Genomic DNA, 24,413 nt, shown 5'->3' on the forward strand with positions numbered 1-24,413 from the left:
TGTCCTCTGGGGAGCGAATTAGAAGGGTTTTCAAGCAATTTGAAAGATTAGACAAAATGTAACGCAGGGGTTGACGTAGAAACCATATGAGAATTAACCGCTGTGAACTATCATTGATCTGAATGAGGGTAATGTAAGGTAGGAATCATTTTTACCATGCTCATTTTTTTTAATAATAATTACAGCGCAAACAAAAATAAAAAAAACCTTTCTAATTACTTTCAATAATATTGACAAAACATATTAATGATTATATTACATGTAGAGCCTTTACTGCTTGTTTTGTGAGGTCATCAAGTTACAGGAACTTGAAATTAGCAGAGCTAAAAGCTTGATGGTGATGTCTGTGTAAAACAGACACACTTCTATGTTTCTTTGAACTTGTATAATGTATTTCCTTCCTCTAAATAGAGTACAACATGTTTAGATGGCGGTAAAAGCTTTTTAATGAATATTTCAGACTTGATGCATGTTAGTATTTGTGCCGTCGCCTTTTCTCCAGAAATGTATTGAAATAGATTATAAAAACTTGACTTGAGTTTTGACAAACTGTCCTAATGTCAAGTGGAATTATTATACTTTTTTTATGCTTCATGATGCACATTTGATACTTTGTTCTTTCAGTAATTAAAAAATATTTTTGACAGCTTTTTGTTATTGTTTCACAGAACTTGTTTTGTGCATTCAAATGTTCATTTATGTTCAGAGTGACTGTTTATTTTGTGTGCTTTTGGGACTTCTGGGTTTTTGCCATTCTAAAGTGACCGATCTTTTGACTGCATGTGTTAAACATCCATTGAATTAAGCATAGTGGAAAAACAGCATTTTAAATAAACTTTTTATATTTTTAATCTTTTACTTCAGTATTACTTGCATATCTGTGACAAGAAGAGTTTGCTTCTTTTGTTGCTTTATCATTAAATGGAAATGTCAAAAGATTTAATTAAAGGAAAGTTAAATGGTTATTACTGGCTAAACAATGATTAAACAACATATTGACACTAAACAATATGGTAACACTTTACAATAAGGATAATTTATTAACATTAGTTAACATGAACTAATGACCTCTTCAGCATTTATTAATCTTTGTTAATGTTAATTTATACATTTACTAATACATTATTAAAATAAAAGTTAATGCACTGTATTTTTATTAACTAACATTAACAAAGATTAACAAATACAGTAACAAATGTATTGCTCATGGTTAGTTCATGCCATGTTAAGAAATTAAACCTTATTGTCAACTTTTTCTTTACTTAAGGCAAACATATTTGTATCACCTTCTGAAGTACATTCTTTATCCCCTGCGGTGTAGTTAAACTGACACTCATAATTCACTTCATCTTATCTGTCTTCACAGCAACACACAAACCACTGATCTGGTTCATGATATCTTTGTAGCTTCCTCTTTGAATACTGCAGCTCATTCCATGTAGTTGATGATAGGCTGTAAAATGAGGCATCCTCAAACAGATTTACACAATAATTGTAGACCGTAGATCTGACATAAACATGTCAAAGTTCACCACACAATGACCACTTGATTAATAAACTTAAATTATACACTTTCACTATACATGGGTTTTCAATTTTTAAGAAAGGACTAATAATGCACACAGAATTAAATTCCTTTGGCTTCTGTGAAGGATTTCTGTGTATTTTTGTACATGATTTCTTCAAGAAGTCTGAGGAAGCAATTTTAACTGTAAGTACATTACATGGTTCATGTGACCCAATTCGTGTAACCCACGTGTAAACGGGGGAAAAAGCAAATGGATTCCGATACTCTCAGATTGGTTTCAGGCCTCATTCATGTGTGGAAATAAATCTGATATGTGCATTTGCGTCTGCCATTGATATTCCCCTGTCAATACGAGTTGTATGAAATTGAAACAACGTGACAAAAGACGTCAACTCAGGTGGACACCAACCGTGATCACATGACTCTTTTCAATGGCACAATAGAGTGGTGCAGGTATGACTTCACTTTGTAGGCCAAAATGCAGAAACGAGTTAGCATTTTAGGACTTCCGGTTCCATCGCCCCGAAGTCAATGGGTTTTTTGAGTTTGGTTAAATGACTTAAATAAGGTCTGTGATGATCACAAGCTCAAGACTCTTTCATGTTTTATTCTACAACATAAAATACATCAGTATTACCCCACTCGTGAATTATTATAATTTTTTTTTAGCTGTTATGCATCTTAAATTATTTTTAAATAATTATCTTGATGTACAAATGTATTAGTATCATAAACTTGTATTGATCACAGAGCTTGTTTTTAGTGATAATCCAAAAGCCTATGGAAAATCCTATTGGGTTTTCATCTAGCGAACCAGTGTGATGCTAACTGCCGGTAGGCCTACAAAGTGATGTCATACCTCCTCCACTCTATGGAAGACAAAGGCTCAACCCGATGTTTTTGGTGACCTCTAAAAATGGTGTTGAAAGCAAAAGCTTGTATTATCATTTCGTCTGCTTCCATTGCAAATCCCACTATTTTTTTCTTCCTTATCGGCCTAGCTTTTCTGGGTCAGTACGTCTGCCTTTGGTTGTTTCGCCAAGTGTATAATTTAAATGCAGATATCGCCCATTCTCCATTCAGTCTTTTTGGTCAGAAGTTAGTATGTTAGTATTCTCCTGCTAGAACAAGTTGGTACAAATGACAGAATCTATTATCTTGATTTGTACTGTATTATTACTTTGTCTTCTGGGGAAATTTCATCTTCACAAAGCCAGAACCACTCGCTGTCATTTTAGAATGTTCTCCTCTTACATAAAGTCCCTTTTTACTTCCTTTAAGAAAATGTCAAAAACATATAACATCCTTGAGTCTTTTGTAAGGAACCTTTAAATGTTCTTGTTGACATCATGTTATAGTGTGTTGATTTATGTAATTCTTATAACCTCTTTTGATTATGTCCGCATTATGTCCTTATTTTCTTACTGTTACTATCTGTAATCTTTCCTTTGCAATAAAAAAAATACAGATATCGCATATGGGTCACTTTTAAAAGATAGTAGGTCCTCAAAAAGTAGTCATCAAATGGAACTGGGCATCAAGACCTGCAATGTAAATGTGGCCTAAGTGTCCTAATTTTCATGCTTGTTCAAACAAGTAGCTTGATGTATTATTCTTACATGCAGTTGCTCGGCAAACTTCTGTATTTTCAATTTAAACTTTTCCTTTAATTCAAGCTCTGCTGAATATATCAGTTAATCTCCAGAGAATTCCTACAACTATGACCTGTTAGAAGCATTGTGGCTTTTGTGAGATTGGTGTCAGAAGTTGCGTTGAACTAAAACTTCTAATTATCCACTTAACTCTAAAACCTTTTTTTGCTATAATGATAACAAAGAAACTGTATGTTTCTCATTCTGGATTATGTTAAACATCTGTCACTTGCATGAACAATTTACATCTCTTGTCTTTTCTGGTCATTTATCAGGCCAGGGTTTTCATATATCACACACATATATATATATAGTCTCGCATCCCCTTTGTCTTTTTAAAACTATTGTATGTGGTCAATAATCTTTGATAATGAATTAGCTTAAAGCATCTGTTTTGTAAGTATTAAAATCATTTGACCTTGTATGAGCTATTTATGCGTAAAACAGATGTATGTACTTTTATACCATTTTATCAGTTCAATTTCTGTTTTGAATTAGTATCTCAAGTACAAATTAGATTTAATCTCTTTTGCACCTTATCAGAGCATACGTGTTTCATAACAGCTCTGTACCAGATTTTATGACTGGCAATATTATTAATTTATTTTGCCCTTATAGTTAATATTGATTTTGACAGCTATATGAAGCCGTAATATGACCAAATTTCCCCTGCTGTGCAAGAGATTATTTCTTCTGAGAGTAAGGTTTTTATTGGGTTTCTTTTTCCATTTTTAAGGGAAATTGAATATGACAGCTTATAAAATGTACAAGGCAAATATTTTATTTTAAACTAAAACTTATTGGATGTTGGACAAGTGAAAAGTCTCATGTAAATCTTAAAAGTGCTGCCAGGATTATTTATAAAAGCTGTGTGGAATCAAGGTGTGAATTGTGAGTCTGCCTGCAATTCGTGACCCCCATTTGAAATTCTTAATTCCCCTTTTCCTCATTTAACATCTAGATTCTAATTGTTGGAGACATACAGGTGGCAGGTGACCACTTTTTTCTTGGTGTGAACCAAATCACAGGTGACATGACTGATGTTCATACGCATCCATTAGTAAAACGTGATACAGAATTCTTCATAATGATTTATTTCAAAATAAACACTTTAGGGACTAAATCAAACCAATGTACACTCACAAAAGAAAGAACAACAGATGTGCTTAATGCTATCATAAGCTGCCATATACATATAAGTAATCTTCACATTAAGTGGGAAAAAGGGAATGGAAGGACAGTATATGCTACAGTTAACTATACAGTGTTGAAAATAGTGACTATTTGATGGAATGTCTAATGAAATGGCTTCCCTTAAAAATAGCTTTTTTTTCATTAAATCAGGGTAATGTTTTATTTAATGGCATCACTACACTGGGACAATTTCAAAGAGATTTTTTTTTTTTTTAATAACCACATTCTGAAATATCTTTTTTTCAAAGAAGTGCATGTTATTTTTTGCAAGATATAATTGTTTTCCTCCATGTTAATAGGAATGCAGCTGTACAGCAGGGGGCTCTAACCCTTCATCCAGTACACAGACTCCAGTGGAAGAACAGGGTAGACATTATGTTTCCCTATAGATTTTGTGCCCCAGGGTTGGGTTTGTAAATGAGGCCTGGTGCTTTAACGGCTCAACATTATAAAATTGCCAGTAGTAACAGACAAATTCCATACGCTAATTTTCTTTAGAGAGGCAAAAGGCATTGGCATACTTTGCTGTGTGGTGTTCACATTACGTGTATTCCTAGACAAAACCGTTGTCCAAGGGAAACACAAGCTTTAGGTTTTTGATTAGAGTGATTCTGAGATGTCTTTTCGGGTTCAATATTTTGTGATATTTGTAAATCATGCTAGATAGATTTATTTACATGTATTTATTATTAAAAAGTGGGATGGACATGTCAGTTATTCAGCTATTGTTCATTTTGAAATGAATAATCTGACCGTTCTTAAATGTAGATGTGAAATAATCCACAAAAATTAAACAAATAAACCCACTCAAAATAATAAAATCTGATGCTGAAGATACAAATGTTTAATAAATGTGGCAATACAGTCATAACTACGTCTAAACACAATACTTTAGGCTCTAGAACTATTCACTATGTAGTGGACATCATCCAGATTCTTATTTTTTTCCTTTTTTTCCGTAAATGTCACAAGGGGTTATAAAGTGCGTTGTTATATATATAGGTAGTCAATATGTCAATTAGTTCTGTCTCATGGTCTACCTCAGATGTTCCACTAACACTGCTTTTTTTAAAATTAAATTTAGTTTTCATCACTGAATGAATGCATTAGTCCAGAACTAGGCTGTAAATTCTCCAACCTCTTTTTTCTTTGTTAATTGATGACGTGTTTTGAAGCACAACTGTCTCTAATGACATATTTCTGCTGAACGTGAAGCAACATTTAGCATGTTGTAATGCTGAGTTCAAATCGGTCAATTAACAACCGACAGAACATTCAAAAAGACTCTCTATTGGCCCATGAACGCTTTCCAGTAAAGCCAATTACATTCCCCAAAGTCATTCAAAACCTGTTTGGGTTCATGCAAGGTCTAAATAGTTTGTTTGGCAAAGTAACCCTGCCTTTCCAAGAATAAAACATGTGAATCTTTTTTTTGTTTCGTATATGCCATAGAATGTTTACATGCAGTTTATGCTGTTACAGATATCTAAATTATGAAATGGATAAATACATAACAAAAAGGTAAAAAAACCAATGCCCTTCTTTTTGTGTCAAATAACTTGCATGCATATGAATTATCAGAACTTCATTCCTGCTAATGTGAAGTCACATCTTTGCATCTAAGATTAAAACACATATTCATAGTTTTGAATGTTTGCTCCAAAATACCTCATTATCTCAATGCTGTTCTGCCTAACCCAACATGACACAACAAACAAGGAGCAAACACGACTCCAAAAATATCTCTTTACTGTTTTTAAGACGATATAAAAAAAACATTGTATATACATATCATACGTAAAAAAGAAAGAAAAAACACTGTCATACATATATAATTGCACTTGGCGCTAACAGAGGAGACTACATGGGTGGTGATGGTGGTCTGGTGGTCTTTTGCTGAGTCATTTACTGGGGATGCATATTTGGCAGGTTAAGTGCTGGGTCAGCAAGCATGCCAGAGGACTATATGGTACATATCTGTGACGGTGGGCTGTCAGATTCCCTTGTCATCTGGCAGACTTCTTAGTTCGACTGTTGTTGGGCTTTTTTCATTCTGAAACGAGGAGAAGCGAAATGTTACAATGAGACAAATCACAGACCGTCATTGAATTTATTATGAAAGTGAATAGAAGCAGGCCTGTATCTCCACAGTGATTAAAACAGTAAAGCTAAATTATGCGTCTGGCAAGAACGTAACAGACATGTCTGTACTTTTTATAGGCCATTTCTTTTAGTAACTGCATGCTGTTAGTTTTAATTGGGCTGAAGCTGCGGAAATCATGAAAATCATCGCATTTTTGAGCTACTAATGTCAACCAACTTTTTAATGACCAAAATCATTTTCAAATAGGTTTTTGTCCTGAACACTCCCCTGTCTGCTATTGGTCAGACAGATTTTTTCCCCCTGCAAATTTGGCCTAAAGAAGGCTTCCGGTACAGTTGTCTCAATATATTAGTTTGATAGTATTTAAAAAAAAAAAAACATTTTAATTAGACTTCAGCTAAGTAAGTCACATGACCAGAATGTCTGAGCTGTTTTGTAGCTCATTGACCAGAGGTGTTGCAGCTGGCAGAAACCTCCCTCACTACCTGCAGATGTACAACTTCCTTTTTCACTTATTGAGCTGTACTAATGACCGCACAGTATGTGCTCATTAACGTCCAGAGACCATTCATGGGTGTTCAGCCTCAAGGAGCCATCGTTCATCTCTAGCTACGAATGTTTTGTTGTGCAGACCGGACAGTTCACACTTTTCTAGCCCTTTAGACAATGATTATTGTTTAACAGGTACAAACACACCAATGAAGGCAGCCCCTTACTGGTTTGCCATACATCCATATGCTTTATATTCACCCACCCCCTCTCAAATTCAACCAGGGTGCACAGCAATCTTGCAACTAGCAGTGAATGAAAGATGATGGCAACCGGCCCCATGATCAAAAAACTCATGATCAGATGAGGGAAAATGTCTTTCAGATTCAGTACAACAAAAGCTTGTTTTACTTTGTTTGGACATTCACGATAACAATCAGCGGAGGCACTATTAAGGCAAAGCCGCACAGCCTGAACATGTTTTTCATTAGCTAGGCAGTAGCTGCTAATCTTACACATCAACTTTAGATAAATATTTCAGAGCACTATAACCGAACAAAAAACATTCGAAAGAAATCTGAGAAACAATCCGGGAATCTTTTGTGAGAAACAAGAAAGACCAGTATTTAGAGACCACTACATAAACTATCACACTGAGACTTTGATATCTGATGCGATGCATAATTTTGACTGATAAGAGTCTCATTTTGTTCATTGGAATCGAATCTGTATGGCCATTTATTTTGCATTTGTGAACAATGCTAAAAAACGAATGTGTGTGGCCTTGTTTTTCCTCTCCAGTTTCTCCCATTTCTCCGCTCCTATTTGTCAAAAAGGGTTTCCTTACTTGTTCAGGGCGTTCTTCAGGTACTGTTGCAGCCACTTGGTCTCTGGGTTAATGCACACCTCCTTGTTGCTCTTCAGTTTGGCACTGCGGGTGAAAAGTGTACGTTTTCATTATACCTTTATTGAATCGTGGTGCTGAAATTTGAACTTTTTTAGACATTCAAATTGCAGTATAAGCAAGCAATCATTACTAAGTATAACGCTACAAGAGCCCATTGTGAGCAGAATTTGAATGCACTACAATAGAAACCCCATAGTCAGCATCAGCCATACAATAGCAGAACAGTTGTGCATTCAAGCTCAGCCAAGCAGTTGGTTCTCAGTCACTCCTCTCTCTAGTAAGTGATATTACACTGCACTCTCTCATCACTCTGAGTATTCTTTTCTTGCATCTGCATTCCCGTTTTCCCTACAGGTCTTAACAGATTGTCAGATTGTTATCACAATCTTCCTTGTAGCTCTCAGCAAAAAGATTAGATTATAGGAGTCTTGTCAGCACAGGTGAACCATTTGTTTTCAATTGTCTACAACTGACAAATCATTTAAACTCTTTCCTATTAGGAAAAGTATATATAATATAATATAATTTGTGAATTTTAACTTACAATAAAAATATTTGAACAGCATAATATTGTATTTATAGACTATTTAATTTTTAAATTGACACGGATGAATGTAATAATCATAATAGTAATATTTATTGTTATTTTAATTCAAATGTTTAGGCTTTATTTTTTATTTTTTTGTCTTCTTTGGAATGCGTACATGATGCTGTGAAGGCTTACTATGAAAAGTTATTTAAACCCAGGCTTTCTGGCATACATTAAAGTTAATGTGATGATTTGGATGTGACACACACACACTCACACACACACACACACACACACACAGAAACGGTCTGCTGAACTTCACAGCTGTGATTTGTTGTCCTTCTCATAATCCTGTGAGTAACGCATTCCTAAAGGAGCCACAATGAATGGCACGGCATAATATAAAGTACAAAAAAGGCGTGCACATCCCAAACCTTAATTGGGCAAAAAAACTAAAAGATTTATTAATAAACAGTGCAACGTTTCGACTGTCAGGTCTTCATCAGGCACCAGTTTGCATTAGGAGTGTAACGATACCCTCATGTCAAGATTCGATTCATATCACAATACTCACACGATGCGATATTATTGCGATCCTCTAAGACATATGGTGAAAGGTTAACAAAAAAATGTAATGTTGATTAAAATGCTAAATTTGGTATTATATTGGGGGTGGAAATTAATAGTCTTGGACTTGGTACTGGTAACCCAATGCACAGGTCAATGGTGACACCAGAATAAAAATATTCATGATTCTGAAGCTGAAAATACAGAATTATTTTAGATACAGGTACATTTAGCCACTTTTTACTGGTGACATAATATGTTTGACATTATCAGGACCCACAAATATTCCCCCATTGTATTATTATACATTATACTCAACATTATATATAGTAGTTTAATGTAATACTGACACTAAAACTCTGTAAACTTGAATAATTTTCATTTCGCGTGAATACACAATACATATTGTTGCATTTTTGTATTGCGATATATTGTGACACTATGTATTGTTACACCTCTAGTTTGCACTGTTTATTAATAAATGTTTTGAACAGTTGTAAACTCAGTGTGTGGACTTTACTCTACTTACTACATAATATAAATCCTTGAAAAGTTCATGAGGATGAGAACATTCTTCGGAGACAAGATTAGCTTAAAGCATGTGTCCACTATCATCATATCTGTATCATTAAAGTAATCAGTTCTTATCTTCAATTCACAGATCCCCTCTAATTTGGTTAGCTCGCTCTTTTGAAGTATAGCAGCAGTTAATCGGGGCCTGGCATTTGTTGGTCTATCTCGATCTAGTCAGCAGGAGTTGGAGAGGGTCTGGACTGCAAACAGCAGGTAGTAATTACTTCACAGCGAGCCAAGGCCAACAGCAAACACTGGTAGATAGTGTTACCAGCATCACTCATCAATGCAGATTTGAAGTATCAAGGGCTCTTGAGCTTTGGGATTCAGGTTCTGATCTGCTCTCCAGGGTTTTGCCTATGGCTTTTGTGGCAATCGTTAGTCGGCTTGTGATTTTTGAGTCTAACCAGCTGTTTTTATCTCGCTGACCCTTTGACACAGTTTAAGTCTTTGTTTACGCCTTGGTGAGCATTTATGGTATGGAAAATAAATGACATTCGTAATGGACTTTGACATGCCAATGCCATTAATCTTGGTTAAAAATCCAAATAAAGCAGCTGTTTTGAACACTTCACTCAACAGAGGTGAAAACATGCAGGGAGGAGAGTTCCCATCAGCATGCAAGGCTATGGTGTGTGACTAAGCACATCATTCAAGCCCTTTACATGTGTGAGAAAGAACTTGGAGAGGAACTCTTTCGGACCCCTATGATGCTGTTTTCCTGTACAAAATACGAATGCATCCATGCTTAAAGGTCCTACCCCCTCCTATAGCATTTCCCCCTGGATGTGTGCAATTGTGAGAGCCTGTCCAGCGGTATAATGCCAGACAGGGGAGGCCAATTCCTGCCCCATTCAGTGCCCCTTCAGTATTTGGAGATTGAAGGGGTGAAGTGATGTGTTTCTGGGTCAGGCAGACACCTCATCAGAGGCAGAGCGAGAGAGTTTAGAGTGGAGACTCACATGACTTGGAAGGGGCAGTTGGGTGTGTGGAGGAACTTGAGCTCGCGAATGCTTCTCTGTGGGACAGTGTTGACTGTGGAACGGCACCAGCATCTCTCTACCAGGCTGATGGGCTTGGCTGGAGAAGAATGAGGAGAGAAACTCAATTCAGCTGTCGGAGCGATTCTTGTAATTCGGTGCATGTGAGCACGGGATGAAATCATGATGAATAATGATGTTTAATGAAAATATAGACACATGTAAATCACTTTCTGCTCTGCAGCTAATACCACAGATGTGCTTTGTAAAAGGAAACCGCATCATTGACTAAAAATGAAACTTAAAAGATTTGGTTTAATTTTCAAAATCCATTATGCAATCATGCTTTAACCTCCAAATTCACTATTGCAACACTCTAATAACAACCAGCACAATTTTCAGACACACTGAGGGTGCATGATCCTCTGTTAATGAAAACTGAAAGATATAAACAAGGGATTTGTTTTATTTTTAAGCAATTTATGCTATATATTGGGGCTATGATATTGTTTAATATGTTATGCACTCATAGTATATATTCCGATTTTAGGTGGATTTATAAAGCACTTCAATTGAATAGATTTGATGAGAAATGTTTAGTGCATTCATGCTTTAACCTACATTTAAGTTATTTAAAAATAAATAAAGTAGTCATCGCTAGGCTGTATGAATTGTGACGCGCGTGCACGCAAATGCGTGGACGCTATTTGAATAGCCTTCCCGTTCTTGGACAGAAAGCGAGTGAGTTGTATGCAGGGCTGGGATTATTGTTCCATTTGGCTCAGACCTGTTACGCGCTCAAGGAAGCAGAGACTTAACAGCTCGAGCAGCTTTACATTGTAAGTGAAGACGGCACGGCGCACGTACGCAAATCCTTTAACGGACATCGCCCACTCACAAGAGTCCAGAGGTGTGAATTACCTGCGACTTAACGGAGCTCTATCCACGTTAGTCCACTTGTAAAATGCTAATGACATCTCTAGTAATCTATTTTTATTGTTATGTAAACGCGCAAACCATAGTTAGAGCCGTGCGCTCTGGCTCGATTGAAGTAAAGACTGGCGCTATCTCTGCGGTTCTGTTTTATCCTCTAATTTGTGGGTAATTAAGAGATAACAAAGAGGGCGACAAATACACACATTAATCAACGCCGTGCCAGTGTATCTCTGCTCTCCCGACCGCGAGCGCATCAGTCTGTTGCTTAGAATATTTGGAAAAATCACGTGCGTTTTTGAAGTTAAAATATCAAACCAACTGGTGTAGCCTAAATAACTCGCATGGGTTTTTTTCTGATTAAGTATTAAAAATAAAAATAAAAAACCTGCGCAAAGCATAAAAAAACGTTTTGCATTTAATTCACACCATAAATCTAAATGCGTAAATGCACTGAAATATGCGTCGTTCTTACACAGGTGCACGTTACGAATCATACACTTTGCAATAGTTGCATCAATTGTTAGTCGCCAAAACATGCACCTAAGTTTCATGCACAATGCAAAAATAATGTAAACATTTGCAAAGAAGTATCTACTGAACAACAACTCACCATTTGACACCGGTGCATGCATGACGACCGCTATCAGAGCGAATACTACGATCACTTTCACATCCATGTTTGCAGTGTGAAGAAGAGATCCGCACAATGTAGAATCCAGGAGCAACTGTGACAGCAGCAACTGTGTCTCTGAGTTAAATTTGCGCACAGGCTCTAGTCCAGACACCCACTCCGATCCCCCCACCTTCAAAAGGAGAAAGTGGGTGTTCCCACGATGATTTGTAAGCTATTGGCACTACAGATATCCTCTATTACATTTCTGGCACCAAATTAAAGTAGTACTTACTTTTTTCTATGGAGAAATATATATTTGTATTCATGATTTAATATTTGGAGTTTGGTGATGGATATTGTGAATATAAATACTGTGGGTCAAGACGTGAGCATGCATTTACAAAAATATAGTGCAAAACATGCCTGGATCTCAGAAATGTAACAACATTGATAACATTCAGCAATTTTTTTATGCTTTCCATATTGATTACACATTGAGTTTGATTAATTTGAACTATTTTAAAACCATATAGCTTTACAACTTATTTTTTTAATTAATAATAATAAGCAATTGTCAAACTAGTTATGCCAAAGCTTGTTAATAGATTTTTTATTTTCTTTTTACAGCCTCTGCTTAGTTTAATCGTCTAGACATTTTTGGTCCCACAAAACCTTATTCATAAACTGAAAACATATTCACAACAGAAGGGATGCATTTAATTAATTTGCATGAAATGTATTTTTGAATAACATACATGATTAGTGATGTCACTGACCTTTTTACTTCTCGAGTCTTTATCTGTTTACATTGCGCATTCAGTGTTTCATTATTGTGTATTTCTTTATTTTCCCAATTTGAGCCACAGAACCCACCAAATTATTCACAGAGCAGCCGAAGGTCTGCATCTGTTTGCTTTTAGTCATGGTTAACTTTTAAGTTCTATAGACTGAAATAGCCCAATTTACATGAATACTGGTTTGCATCTTATGTTCATAATGACTTAATTTTTTTGGGGAAATTAATAAACTACCTCCTTTGTATTAGCAAAGTAAACTAGTCATGCAAAATGTAATTTAAATACATAAATCTGTATTATTGTTCCATCTTACTTCCTAAGAGGAAACCGAGAAAGTGAGAAAGGGAGAGCAAACAATTAGTTTTATATTGGGCCAGAATTTTCCACCAAGCTTTCCAGTTAAATCAGAGTGGGGTGACGTGGATGGGGAGGGGGGTGTATTAGTTTGTATAACAGGACACAGATGTGTTCTCAGTTTTCAGGGATATAGCCGTGCCGTGCTAGACTTTTGTCCCGTAACGAAGCTTCAGAGGAGAGGGTTGAGTTCTCGTGTAATAGGACTCTAAACCAACCCAGCTCACCGGGTCAAAGCTGCTGCTCAGTGGCCCGTGTATGCCAGTACAAGTGTTGGCATGCACTTAATCACTCTCACAGTCAATTACTTTAGTAAGTGATGGGGCAGTTCAGATTGTATGCCAGACTGACTATTTTTGCCATTCTACTTCAATCTTGAGATATCTTTATATAGCATTTGAGAAAACGTTGAGGATTTCAGATGGGAGTAAACAACGTTGGACATTGTTTCAAAGCTTTTACATGTTTGTGTTTATTATCGCGCTGTCATTAAAAATTTGAGTTACTGTGGGTTTAAACAAACTTTGTAATGCTTTTAAAGTCTTTGAGTGCTCCGCTTTCCTTTCTTCAAAAGCCCGGAGTTATAAGCCTCTATAGTTTTCACTTTAATTCTAAAGCCTCATCAGATCAGCAGGCCTAGATTTATATGTATCTACAAAACTCAGTATCTAAACTTGGGCAGAATCTAAAGGGAAGATTTAATAGAAAGCAAAGTGTGTTTTAATTATAAATTAGCTTGCAATTTTTAAACAAGATATTCAACCTTTTACATGTAAATAAATCCAAATTGTCTCAAACTGTTTGGTCCATAACATCCAGTGTAATCATTGCAGTTTGATATATATTTGCCCATTCAAAAATATTGCATTCTCAATATTTTTAAACATATTTGCAAGTTTATACATATTTTAAGGAAGCTGTCAGAGAAGTTTAAAGTATTGGTGCATTTAGTTCTATGGTTTATAGACTAGCCATGTGTTTTTGAAAAATAGCAAATGGATTTGCTTTGTGATGGTAATATGCTGGTTTAGTTTGGATAGAAACGGTATAACTTTTTATGGTGCATATCTCATGAGGAATGAAGTGATTGTACTGAAGTGGTGCGGCAGAATGAACTCCCAAAGGACTTTTTCTGAATGTGATATTAACATGCATTGTATCTTTTAAGAATTTTTGTTAAAAAAAGATGTTAAAATCATCTTAAACTATTAGAACCTCATTACTCACAATAGAGCATTTCAAAGCCACAGAATAGGAGTATTCATGAAGTAATTTTGGATTAAAGCTCATTAACCCTTTCGATTATCATTTAACTGTAATGAGGGAAGTTCCATTTACAAGAGGTGTCAGGTCATCCTCAGATCTTGCCCCGTCCTATAGTCGCCCCCCACATGGAGCGTTGGGGCTCTTGCTGTGGAGCACCCCTGAGTTAAGTAAACATGCAGCCAACAGGGGAAACCAGAAGTGTTATCATTGACACGCGAAGAGCCTTCTAGGGTCTAAATCTAGCCCTGCAGACTCCATGCCCCCCATACGCCTGCGGAGTGATGGAGTCCCATCCAGACATACCAGTCACCAGGACGACCATATCTATGTCAATGTTGTTACAAATTTTTTTGGTATTGAAACAAGTGACTCAATTTAGGTTTCTTAGGTATTTAAACGAATAGGGTGTTGTTTCAAATCCGCTTCATAGTAATGTTTTGGCTAAAAGACATTCAGTTTTAAATGCTTTTCTTTCAGGGTTCGTAAGATGCTTAAAGTAGGTTACTTGAAGTACTTTTTGAAATTTTTAATGTCCAAGAAAACAACCATATTTATAAAATGTACTTGAAAAGTGCTTGAATTATTGTAAGACAATATGTGAAATGAGTGTTTAATTGAATTGATAAAACAATCTTTTAACACAAAATGAATGCTGCTGCCCATCTGATATAGATATAGCTATATTTTGCATGGCTATGAACTTGAAATTGCTCATATAAATATCAAAGTATATGATACACCTTCCATTCTTGAGGTCAATCATAGTCATGGGAGAAAAAAATCTGTTTAAATGGGGAAATCAAATATCTTTGTCATAGTATCCTTTCAGTGTTTAAAGTTACCACAGTCACTGGATGTGCTGCACTTTATTTGTGCCATTTTGTAAGTTTATTTTTATCTATTTACCTTTTTTAGAATTTGAAAGATAATAATGAATTTCATTTTACAGCACCTTTACGAACACTGTTCTTTACACTTCATGTTGTTTTTCTGTGTAAGTTCTGTCAATCTGGAGAAAAAAAAAATCTCTGTATGGAAATAATAATGAATGTGACATGTGAAGGCCATGTATGAACCCATCCAAGTTAGTGCGCACACATTAGGAGTAGTGAACGCACACACACTGCAAGTCTCAGCCTCAGATGTCACGCCCACGGACCGTGGGCTGAACGTCTGATGCATAATGCACACTACCTGGAAACACTTCAGGAATTTCGAAGTCGTCATCTGGTTGGTTGAATTCTACAGGATGTCCGCGAGACGTGTGTGTTGCGTTCTTTAACGATCCGCCTGGAAACAAATGCTGTGACACCAGACCCCCTCGCGGAAGAAGAACACTCATGTTTGCAACTGTGACAATGAGCGCGTACCATGATCAATTAAATGCTGAATTTTCAAAAGTATGTGAAGTTCACGGCTCCATTGTTGCAGTAAAATTTGCACAACGTTCTTGAATGAATTATTTATTAGATGCACGCCGGTCTGTTATTGTTGGAACATCGACTTTACGTTTTCACGCCCCTAAACATGACGTGGAGCAAAACAAACTGTGATTGGTTGCATTACATGTCAGTCAAATGTCCTCTTGGGCGGTCCTTGGCCAATGAAAGCTGCGATACCTTCTGCCGTCAGTCTGAAGGGCTGGCTATGCGAGACTAACACATTGCAAATCATGGACACACACACACACACAGAGCAGTGGGCAGCCATTTTTGCTGTGGCGCCTGGGGAGCGATTGGGGGTTATCAGTGCCTTGCTCAAGGGGACCTCAGTCATTTCCTGCCGGTATTTGAGAATCGAACCCACAACCTTTGCAGTCAGACTCTCTAACCGTTAGGCCATGATTGTCCAAAAAGAGCAAACCTCTTAAAGAGCACCTATTATGGCATTTAAAATGTTCCAAATATTGTTTTAGAAGTCCCCAACAACAGTTTTGCATGCATGCAATGACAAAAAAGACTTTAGTTTTCTTATAATATGCATTTATTTTTACCTGTTTTGACAGCGATTCTCAAATGATTCCTTTAGTGATTCACTTTTCAAAACCCCGCCTTTACGTGACGCTAATCTGCGGTGATTGGTCCGATGACCCAGTCAGTTGTGATTGGTATAGTCTGTGCAGATATTTTCGGAAACGGAACGCCCATCACCATAAATGGTTTTCGGAACCTCTTAACTGGATTGAGGGCGCATTCGTCCTCAAGCTTTATTTGTTTAAATTAGCTCAAATGACTGTCAGATGTAAGTAATTACCATGTCAATCTATACATCATTTAAAAGATCTAAGAGTCAAGCTTCCATTTTTTACCTCTGTTTTATTCTCAAAGTCTTATAGTGACAGTAATTTTTTAATATGTGTCAGGAGTTATGAATATGAAAACAGTGTCGGTACCGTTTGATTGTAATATGAGCCTCAGCTGATCTCGTTCATAAAAAAAACTCCTCTATTCTCCTCACGAAGACTCGCGGCAAATCAACATCCCTCAGGGCTTTTAGTTCAAAAGTGTGCAGATGAGGAGAAATATTGATAGATTCTCATATGTCTGTGTCAAATTTCCAAACAGAGGAGTATTTTTTATTCAATACTTCCTCAAAATGCGCAGATGTAGCCTAATCCTGAGCGATTGAGTCTCTTATGTGTTGTTTTCAGTTCATACTGGCAGCCGGAGGGCGCTCTGTGCACATGTAGTCCATATATGGTACAGACAGACGAAGAAGATACCATGTGCCATAATAGAAGTCCATAATAAAAGCTTCCTGAGATCGCGAAACATGCAAATAGAGACATTTGAAGACTAATAAACACCGCAACGATGTATGATTTGTCTTCAAGCCACTTAGTCTTCAAATGCTCATCCTTGGGAAGATGAAAAAAGTTTGCTTTTGAGTCGCACTTCAGAACACAGCGTCTCATCGCCATGATGTTTTCTAGTTTTCACTGGCGTCTTGGAGCGCAATAAGTGGGCGTATCGTATTCAAATAACTTGACAAGTTGACGTCATCTAGTCAGAGAAAAAGCTTCGGTCTTCTAACGATTCTTAAAAATGACTCAGAGTCGACTCTTACTTTTGAAAGAAAATAACTATATATACGGTGCACTGTCATATTTCAAACTTTGCAGGATGTTTTTGTTCACTTAGATCTATGTTACACACTACATGAAAGGTACATTTCAAAATTCCATGATAGGTGCTCTTTAAAAGAGTACTATGATTTTTAAACCTATGATCCATTTTTTTTATTGTTAAATAGTTAAAAATAGTTCTACTGTATAATTTATGATAGTAGATCTAGGGCAGGAGTAGCCAACCCTTTTCCTGGAGGGCTACCTTCCTGCATTCTTCAGTTTCAACCCTGCTCCAACACACTTGCCTATTATTCCTTGAACACCAGAAAGCTGGTTCAGGCGTGTTTGATTAGGTTTGGAGTCTCTCCGTGATGGTAGCCCTCGATGAGCAGGGTTGGAGACCCCACATCTAGGGGCTAGTTGTCACAATTTTTACATTTTGAGAACTTTTTACTTTTATATGAATATTTCTCATATTTTTGAAAGGTGTTTTTAGTAAATTTTTAAAGTCATAGAAAAAGCTATGGAACATTTCCACCATTATTGCACAGAAAAAAGTTACATACACAGTTACTTATTATGTTCTAATTACAACATGCAGTGTAGACATTTTGGCTAAAATTAAATAGTAAAACAATGGACCCTTTTCATGGACTGTAGTGACACGTCATGTAATGATAGCTATCAACATCGCAAATCTAGTAAAAATTTTAATATTTCCATTAAAAAACAAAAATGAATACACATTTATAACACTGTTAAATGTGTTATATTAAATTGGCAGTAAATGACAGAACACAAATGAACACTGCTGCTAGGGTGCTTCTAAAACAACGGCTTAGGGAGTGATGGCATATTTGACATCTTTCTCTCTTCTGACCAACGTAATCCCTCTATTTTCCCCCTCTTTTGGAAAGCCGTGAAAATGCTATTACAGATTTTTTCTTTTGTTATTACAGCAAATGCAAATGCAACAATTATATTTGCTGCCTTCTCCCATTCACTTCTATAGAAGTTTACCCAACTATGATGACATCTGCTTCTGAGAACACCACCTAAAATGTGAAAAATTAATCATACTTGAAAAATGTAAAATGCAACAAAAAATAAACCATTGTTTTGACCAAGAAGTCAGCTTGCCTAAATGAAAATTTAACAAGTCTGACTTGACATTTATGAAAAATGTCATTTTTCTGAAAATGCAGTTCTCCTTTTGATTTAAAATCTATCTTTGTTATAGAACTGTCTTTTTCCCGAATTTTTGTCTTTGTGTTCACTGGATTTTCTTTTATTTATTCAGCCAAAATATGATGACATTGGAATTTTACAAGGGAGAAATTGTTCAGATTTAAAGCTATTAGGCATTTGAAACAACTGTATTTTTATTAAAAATCTCATAGTTACTGAGATACAATCCTTGTTCCCTCTATGGGAGACAGATTGTAAATGTGCCCCATGATTTTCTTCCTTTATGTTGGTAATGAGTCACAGGGCAGTCTTGTGAATGGATTCTCGGCAGGATGCCTCTGCGCTGTTTGTCCTGTACACCTCGCACAGATCTCTGACTGTCAGACTGAGATGGAAATGAGGGGGCTGGCTGCAGATATGCACCTCCGAGTGGGACTAGACGACCCGAAACGCTGATAGCTGGTAATTAAAAAAGAAGAATGGTCACAGCCTACAGGAATCACATGAGAGCAGTTTTTAAAAAATAAGATTCTTATTCTTGCTCAGTGTGTTCCTTTTCGGCTTTTGTCATTTTTATAGGATTAGGTTGATCCTTTTAAGTTTTTTATCATCGTATGGCTATGAATAGTTGTTTAAGCGTTGTGTGGGACTGTGCACAACATCTGCTATTGCTCTTTGTGCTAAGAGGGCAAAATCACATTACGCTTGTCTTTGTCGTTGGCTCTATGGTAACTACAGTTGATGAAGATGAGTGGGGAGGAATCAAATCAGCTGATCGAGGGGAATGAAAGCAAACAGAGAGATCTGAATGCAGAGAGAGCAGATGTTTCACACATATTTACTTATCTCACAGCCAGTGTTTGTGCAGACAATCTTCCAGCAGGGATCACTTAAAGGAATATTCTGGGGTCAATACAAGTTTAGCTCAATTGACAGCATTTGTGGCATTATGCTGATCACCACAAAAATCGCTTTCTACTTGCCCCTCATTTTCTTTTAAACAAAAACTGGGTTACAGTGAGACACTAACATTGGAAGTGACTAGGGACAATCTTTAAACATTTATTAGACCTTTTATTTTTAGTTTCCAATTTTACATCTTTGTGGTCATGACAAACCGAACGCCATAAACCTTAAGGGGGGTGGAATGCTGTTTCACGCATACTGAGCTTTTAACACGGTTAAAGACTTGGATTCCCATGCTAAACATGAACAAAGTTTAAAAAAATAAGTTGGACGTTTGATGGGAGTATTTCTGTGCCAAAAATACTCCTTCCGGTTTGTCACAAGTTTCGGAAAGTTTTTTCCGAGTATGGGTCTGCGTGACGCCAACAAGGGCGGAATGTCCTTGTACGGGCCGTATGGGCTCTTCTCCCGGAAGGGCGTGCGCGCGCGACTAGAGCGAGAGAGCAAATGCACGCCCATTAATGTGCTGTGCTTGGCTTTGGGGAAGCCGGCTGTGCTGCAGTCACAGGACTTCACGAAATCAACCAAAGAAGTGTGTTTTTGGTTGTCAGGGCAAGACAACCCTGTACAGCTTCCCAAAAAAACCAGTGTTAATGGGACAGTGGATGGAGTTTGTTTTTCCGGAGCAGCAACGGAGTTGTGTAAGTGTTTTGTTTGTTCCCTACATTTCGGCAACAATGGTTTATAAACAAGGCCCAGTTCGACGCCAGATTTGTAGGTTGTCTAATGCTGAAAGATGAAGCAGTCCCAGCGATTAAGGTTCACGGTCATGTGTTGGAAGCAGGCTGTGAGTAGAACTGCTTCTAATGTCTTTGTGTTGTTAGCTATCGACACATTCATTCAACTGCGCAACAATTCCATTGTTTTTCTATGTAAACACGCACTAGTCTGAAGAGCAAAACCATTCCGCTTGCTACTGCTAACTTTAAATCGCACACAATAGTCCATAAACCAAATTATGTCTTCATAAACCATGAGTAAATACACACACATTTTGTAAAATTCGCGCATGACAAGCGGCTAAGCAAATGTATACAGTTACAGTACATACCACATAGAGACGACCTGCTGTAGTCGTCGTTGTTGCTGCTCCGGTTCAATTTCACCCTCCGGATCAGATTCTGGATTCTGCAGATCCTGCATGTGAATCTGATTGATAAGCATGGTTTATTTAGGATAAAGTTTTTTCCCCACACTTAAGGATGTCACAGCTTTCATACACTCAACGCAATAGCTGCGCGCCCTCGTTATTCTTTAGCTCCACCTACACGATACCTCCAACCGCTCGGCTTTATTCCGAAAGACTCGGTACAGCGTATCTTTCTTTCATAAATATAATAAAACTAAAGACTTTTTGGAGATATGAAGGATGCAATACTACTCTATAGGTACTCAAGATTGACATGAGATGTGAGTGAGAGAGTGTTTCTAACCCTCCTTTAAAACAACTGTATGTGATTATTTAAACAGCATTACAGGTCAAATAACAAACACATTTTAAACTTTTTTTTTTTTTTTTTAATAAAATAAAATGTATAAGAATCATATTTCTGCTTTTAAAAAGTTCCAAAAGTTGGTCCCATTCTCTTCCATTGTGATTCGCTCTAATCTTGATTTTTGCATCATCTTTTAAAAAGAAAACAAGGAATGTAACTTTTGGAATATTCCTTCATGCAAGCAAGCACTTTTCTCCTGCAGTCAGAATTCACACTAAGAGGATGAAATCAAAGATGACTCCGATTAGAACAACAAACCTGAACGTCGTTTAAATGCAAAGACTGTTAGACTGACCTCACCCTCATGCCAGATCTTCTATTCAATAGATGAAATCGGGATGTAATCTAGGCAACATGTGCATCTAGCAAGGGTGTTGAGCGGGAAACGCTGTCCCACAGGACACAACGTACCGTCTAGGAGATCTGCATGTAGCGTTTTATGTTTAACCGCTACCACAAAAATGACTATGGAGGTTTGAAAGGACCTCTATGTCACATACAGTCACAAAATAATGTCAGAAGAGCAGATATTTTAAACCTTCGTGTGAGTGGCGGTCTCTTTCCCATCATTGACGGAAAGATATTGTTTCTTGGCTGCGGTCTGTGATTCACTGACAAAATGTCTTTGGTATCATTCCATGCGAAAAGGTCTCTGTTTCTCCCAGAAGTAAAATAAGTTAGCCGGTTTACCACACGTTTAAGAAATCACAGCGCACTTACTAGACACGTTGCCTGAAAATGTGGTTGTTCTGTATTGTTTTTCTTTGTTAAAATCACTCTTCGGTAATTTGCAGTGTTTGTCACATTTCACAGTCCTGCAATTGAACTGGACCTTGTCTGATAAGGTTTATGCTTAAAGCTTATAGGGATCGTTCCCTCAAAATGTTAAATTCTGTCATTATTTACTCACCCTTGTTGTTCCAAACTCGTATGACTATTTCCCATGTCTGGAACACAAAGGTTTTGAATAATGTTCCTTTCTCGAAGCTGTTGAATGAATTTAGATGGCTTAGAATATGGTGCTACACTATATACTGGTCAAAAGTTTGGTGTTGGTAAGATTTGCTGCATTTATGTAATCAAAATACAGTCAAATACATTCATATTGTCAAATATTATTACAATTTCAATATATTTTAAAATGTAATTCATGCCTGTGATGGCAAAGCTGAATTCTTCATCTAATATGCTTGATGCTCAAGAAACATTTCTTATTTTTTTCAATATTAAAAGCAGTTATTTTATGTGGAAACCAGGATTGAAAGTTTTTTTGAAAAATAGGAAGTTTAAAAGAACAGCATTTATTTGAATTAGATTTCTTTTGGAATAATGTAACAGTCTTTGTCACTTTTGATCAATTTAATGCTGAAAGTTAGCCTGGATGCCAGCCGAACTTAGCCCCGGCCCACCCACAACATTTGAGGTCGGGAAGTTCGGTCTGGACTTGATCTATTGTGGAGCAACTATGCTCAAACCAGAGATGTTCGGACCAATCAAATTGTCAGCGCGGGCTTTATACGGTGATCAACAGTAACGTAATCATGCACGTCACCAAAGAGCGCTCAGGTTGAATTCGTTCTAATCCTAAATGGAGAACTTGTTTGTATATGCATTCACCTTTACTATGTCTCTCAAAAATGATGATCGTGTTGGTAAGTACTCCGTGTATCCTTAAAGGAGCTGTATGTAGGACTGTGGCCAAAACTGGTACTGCAATCACTTTCAAATGACTGTAGAGCGGTGGATCCCCTCTCCCCCTCCCCTGACTCGAGGTTGCCAGCTAGGCTGCAGGATCCAGCAGGAACGTAGGCTGCTACACGGAGCTTTCAATGGCAAGTGACGAGTCGTACACAGTAAGATTTTTTTCTTTCTGTTAATTATGTTTATGCTTCAAGAGCGATGTTTTGTGAAGTAATTATGAATCGCAAAAATATGCTAATGGCGATTAGCCAAATATAATCGTAAATATGAACGCTCGTATGTGACAGTACATTCCCACATGAAAAAATACTATAGTAAAATTACAGCAAAGCTAAATAACATTAGCAATGGTCATACAGGTCAACTTGCAGCATGTTTTGTCCACTATATAAGCGAAGAACGAATGAGGAATAATTTTTACAGAGGTAACGTTAGGCTACTGTCTCAAATACGTTTTCACATTGCCATAATGGCGTGCTAATGTTGTTTTCCTCAGCGTCCCAGCATAATGACAGAGAAACGGGCTCTGATAATGCATTACTAATGTTAGCAATGACGACTCACCGTTTTTATTTACCAAACAATTCCTTAACGTTACCTTTTCAATTCAATGACCCACCTCCTACATCTGCGCTAACCTAACGTTACTTTGCACGAACATGCATATCTTTGTTCGACTGTCATGAATATTTGAAATGTCCATTTACATTAAGTACAAGTTAGCCAAACATAGATGAACCTTACCTGTCCAGGAGAAAATTAGCAACGTTGGCATCAGTCTTCAAATTATTCTCCGTTTTCAGCCGTCTCCATCTTTCAAAGGCATCTCTTATACAAATCCTTGTTTTATTTCGGACACTGTCACGACGTTTTTCTGATTCATAACGAGGTCGTTTAGGTTTCGTAAAGTTAGACATTGTTTATCCAAAAAGTTTGTAGCTGCAGCTGTGGTAACTAGAGCAGAGCTGGCAACCCGAATGCAGAAACACTAATGACTTCGTGATTGGTCGATAGGTGGAGGGTGGCGCTTCAGGCATGACACAACATGTCAACATCAACATCAGTTGAGGGCTGCAACTTCACTTTTAAAATGACAATATCTTGGCCGGACAACCGTTGTCAGTGATATAAATATTTGAAATTAACATGATTTCTTAATGTCTAGTGACATATCAGGGCCATTTTATGATTAATTGAAATACATTTCTTACATACAGTTCCTTTAAATTCTTTTTTACAACACCGGCAAAGATCGTTTACACTGATCTTCTTCTACTACTACTTCCCGTGTGCGTGCAGTTGAGTTCAGTTGAGAACTATGCGTCGCTCCGTTGCTCTGATTGGTTGTAGGTCTATCCAATTGAGTGCAGACATTTTATTTCCTGGTTCGGTTGAAACACGCCTCATAATCACAGCCCAATGGAGCAGTATCAGACTCATATTCTGACTAGAATCTGAGTATGACGACATCAGGCTAGCTGAAAGTATTTATTAAAAAAAATAAAA

General features: G+C 37.0%; 1 protein-coding gene across 1 annotated transcript; it reads right to left on the reverse strand.

Moving 5' to 3' along the window:
- Positions 1–4,252: 4,252 nt before the first annotated feature.
- Positions 4,253–12,257, reverse strand: cxcl12a (chemokine (C-X-C motif) ligand 12a (stromal cell-derived factor 1)). The gene is made up of 4 exons (XM_079842976.1): positions 12,070–12,257; positions 10,506–10,623; positions 7,815–7,898; positions 4,253–6,427 (listed from the first exon to the last, which is right to left on the reverse strand). Exons 1-4 carry the CDS (start codon positions 12,134–12,136, stop codon positions 6,397–6,399), a joined length of 300 nt encoding a protein of 99 aa, XP_079699102.1. The 5' UTR covers positions 12,137–12,257; the 3' UTR covers positions 4,253–6,396.
- Positions 12,258–24,413: the final 12,156 nt, after the last annotated feature.

The sequence above is a fragment of the Gobio gobio genome, assembly GCF_949357685.1.
Source record: "Gobio gobio genome assembly, chromosome: 18".
Lineage (NCBI taxonomy): Eukaryota > Metazoa > Chordata > Actinopteri > Cypriniformes > Gobionidae > Gobio > Gobio gobio.

Bases quoted from the DNA above. Each gene is read 5' to 3' on its own strand.
- cxcl12a (XM_079842976.1), bottom strand. From the start codon at position 12,136: ATGGATGTGAAAGTGATCGTAGTATTCGCTCTGATAGCGGTCGTCATG. The intron at 10,624-12,069 runs GTGAGTTGTTGT...ATTCTTCTCCAG, and splicing joins GCATGCACCGGTGTCAAATG to CCAAGCCCATCAGCCTGGTA. The intron at 7,899-10,505 runs GTGAGTCTCCAC...TTTCACCCGCAG, and splicing joins AACTGCCCCTTCCAAGTCAT to TGCCAAACTGAAGAGCAACA.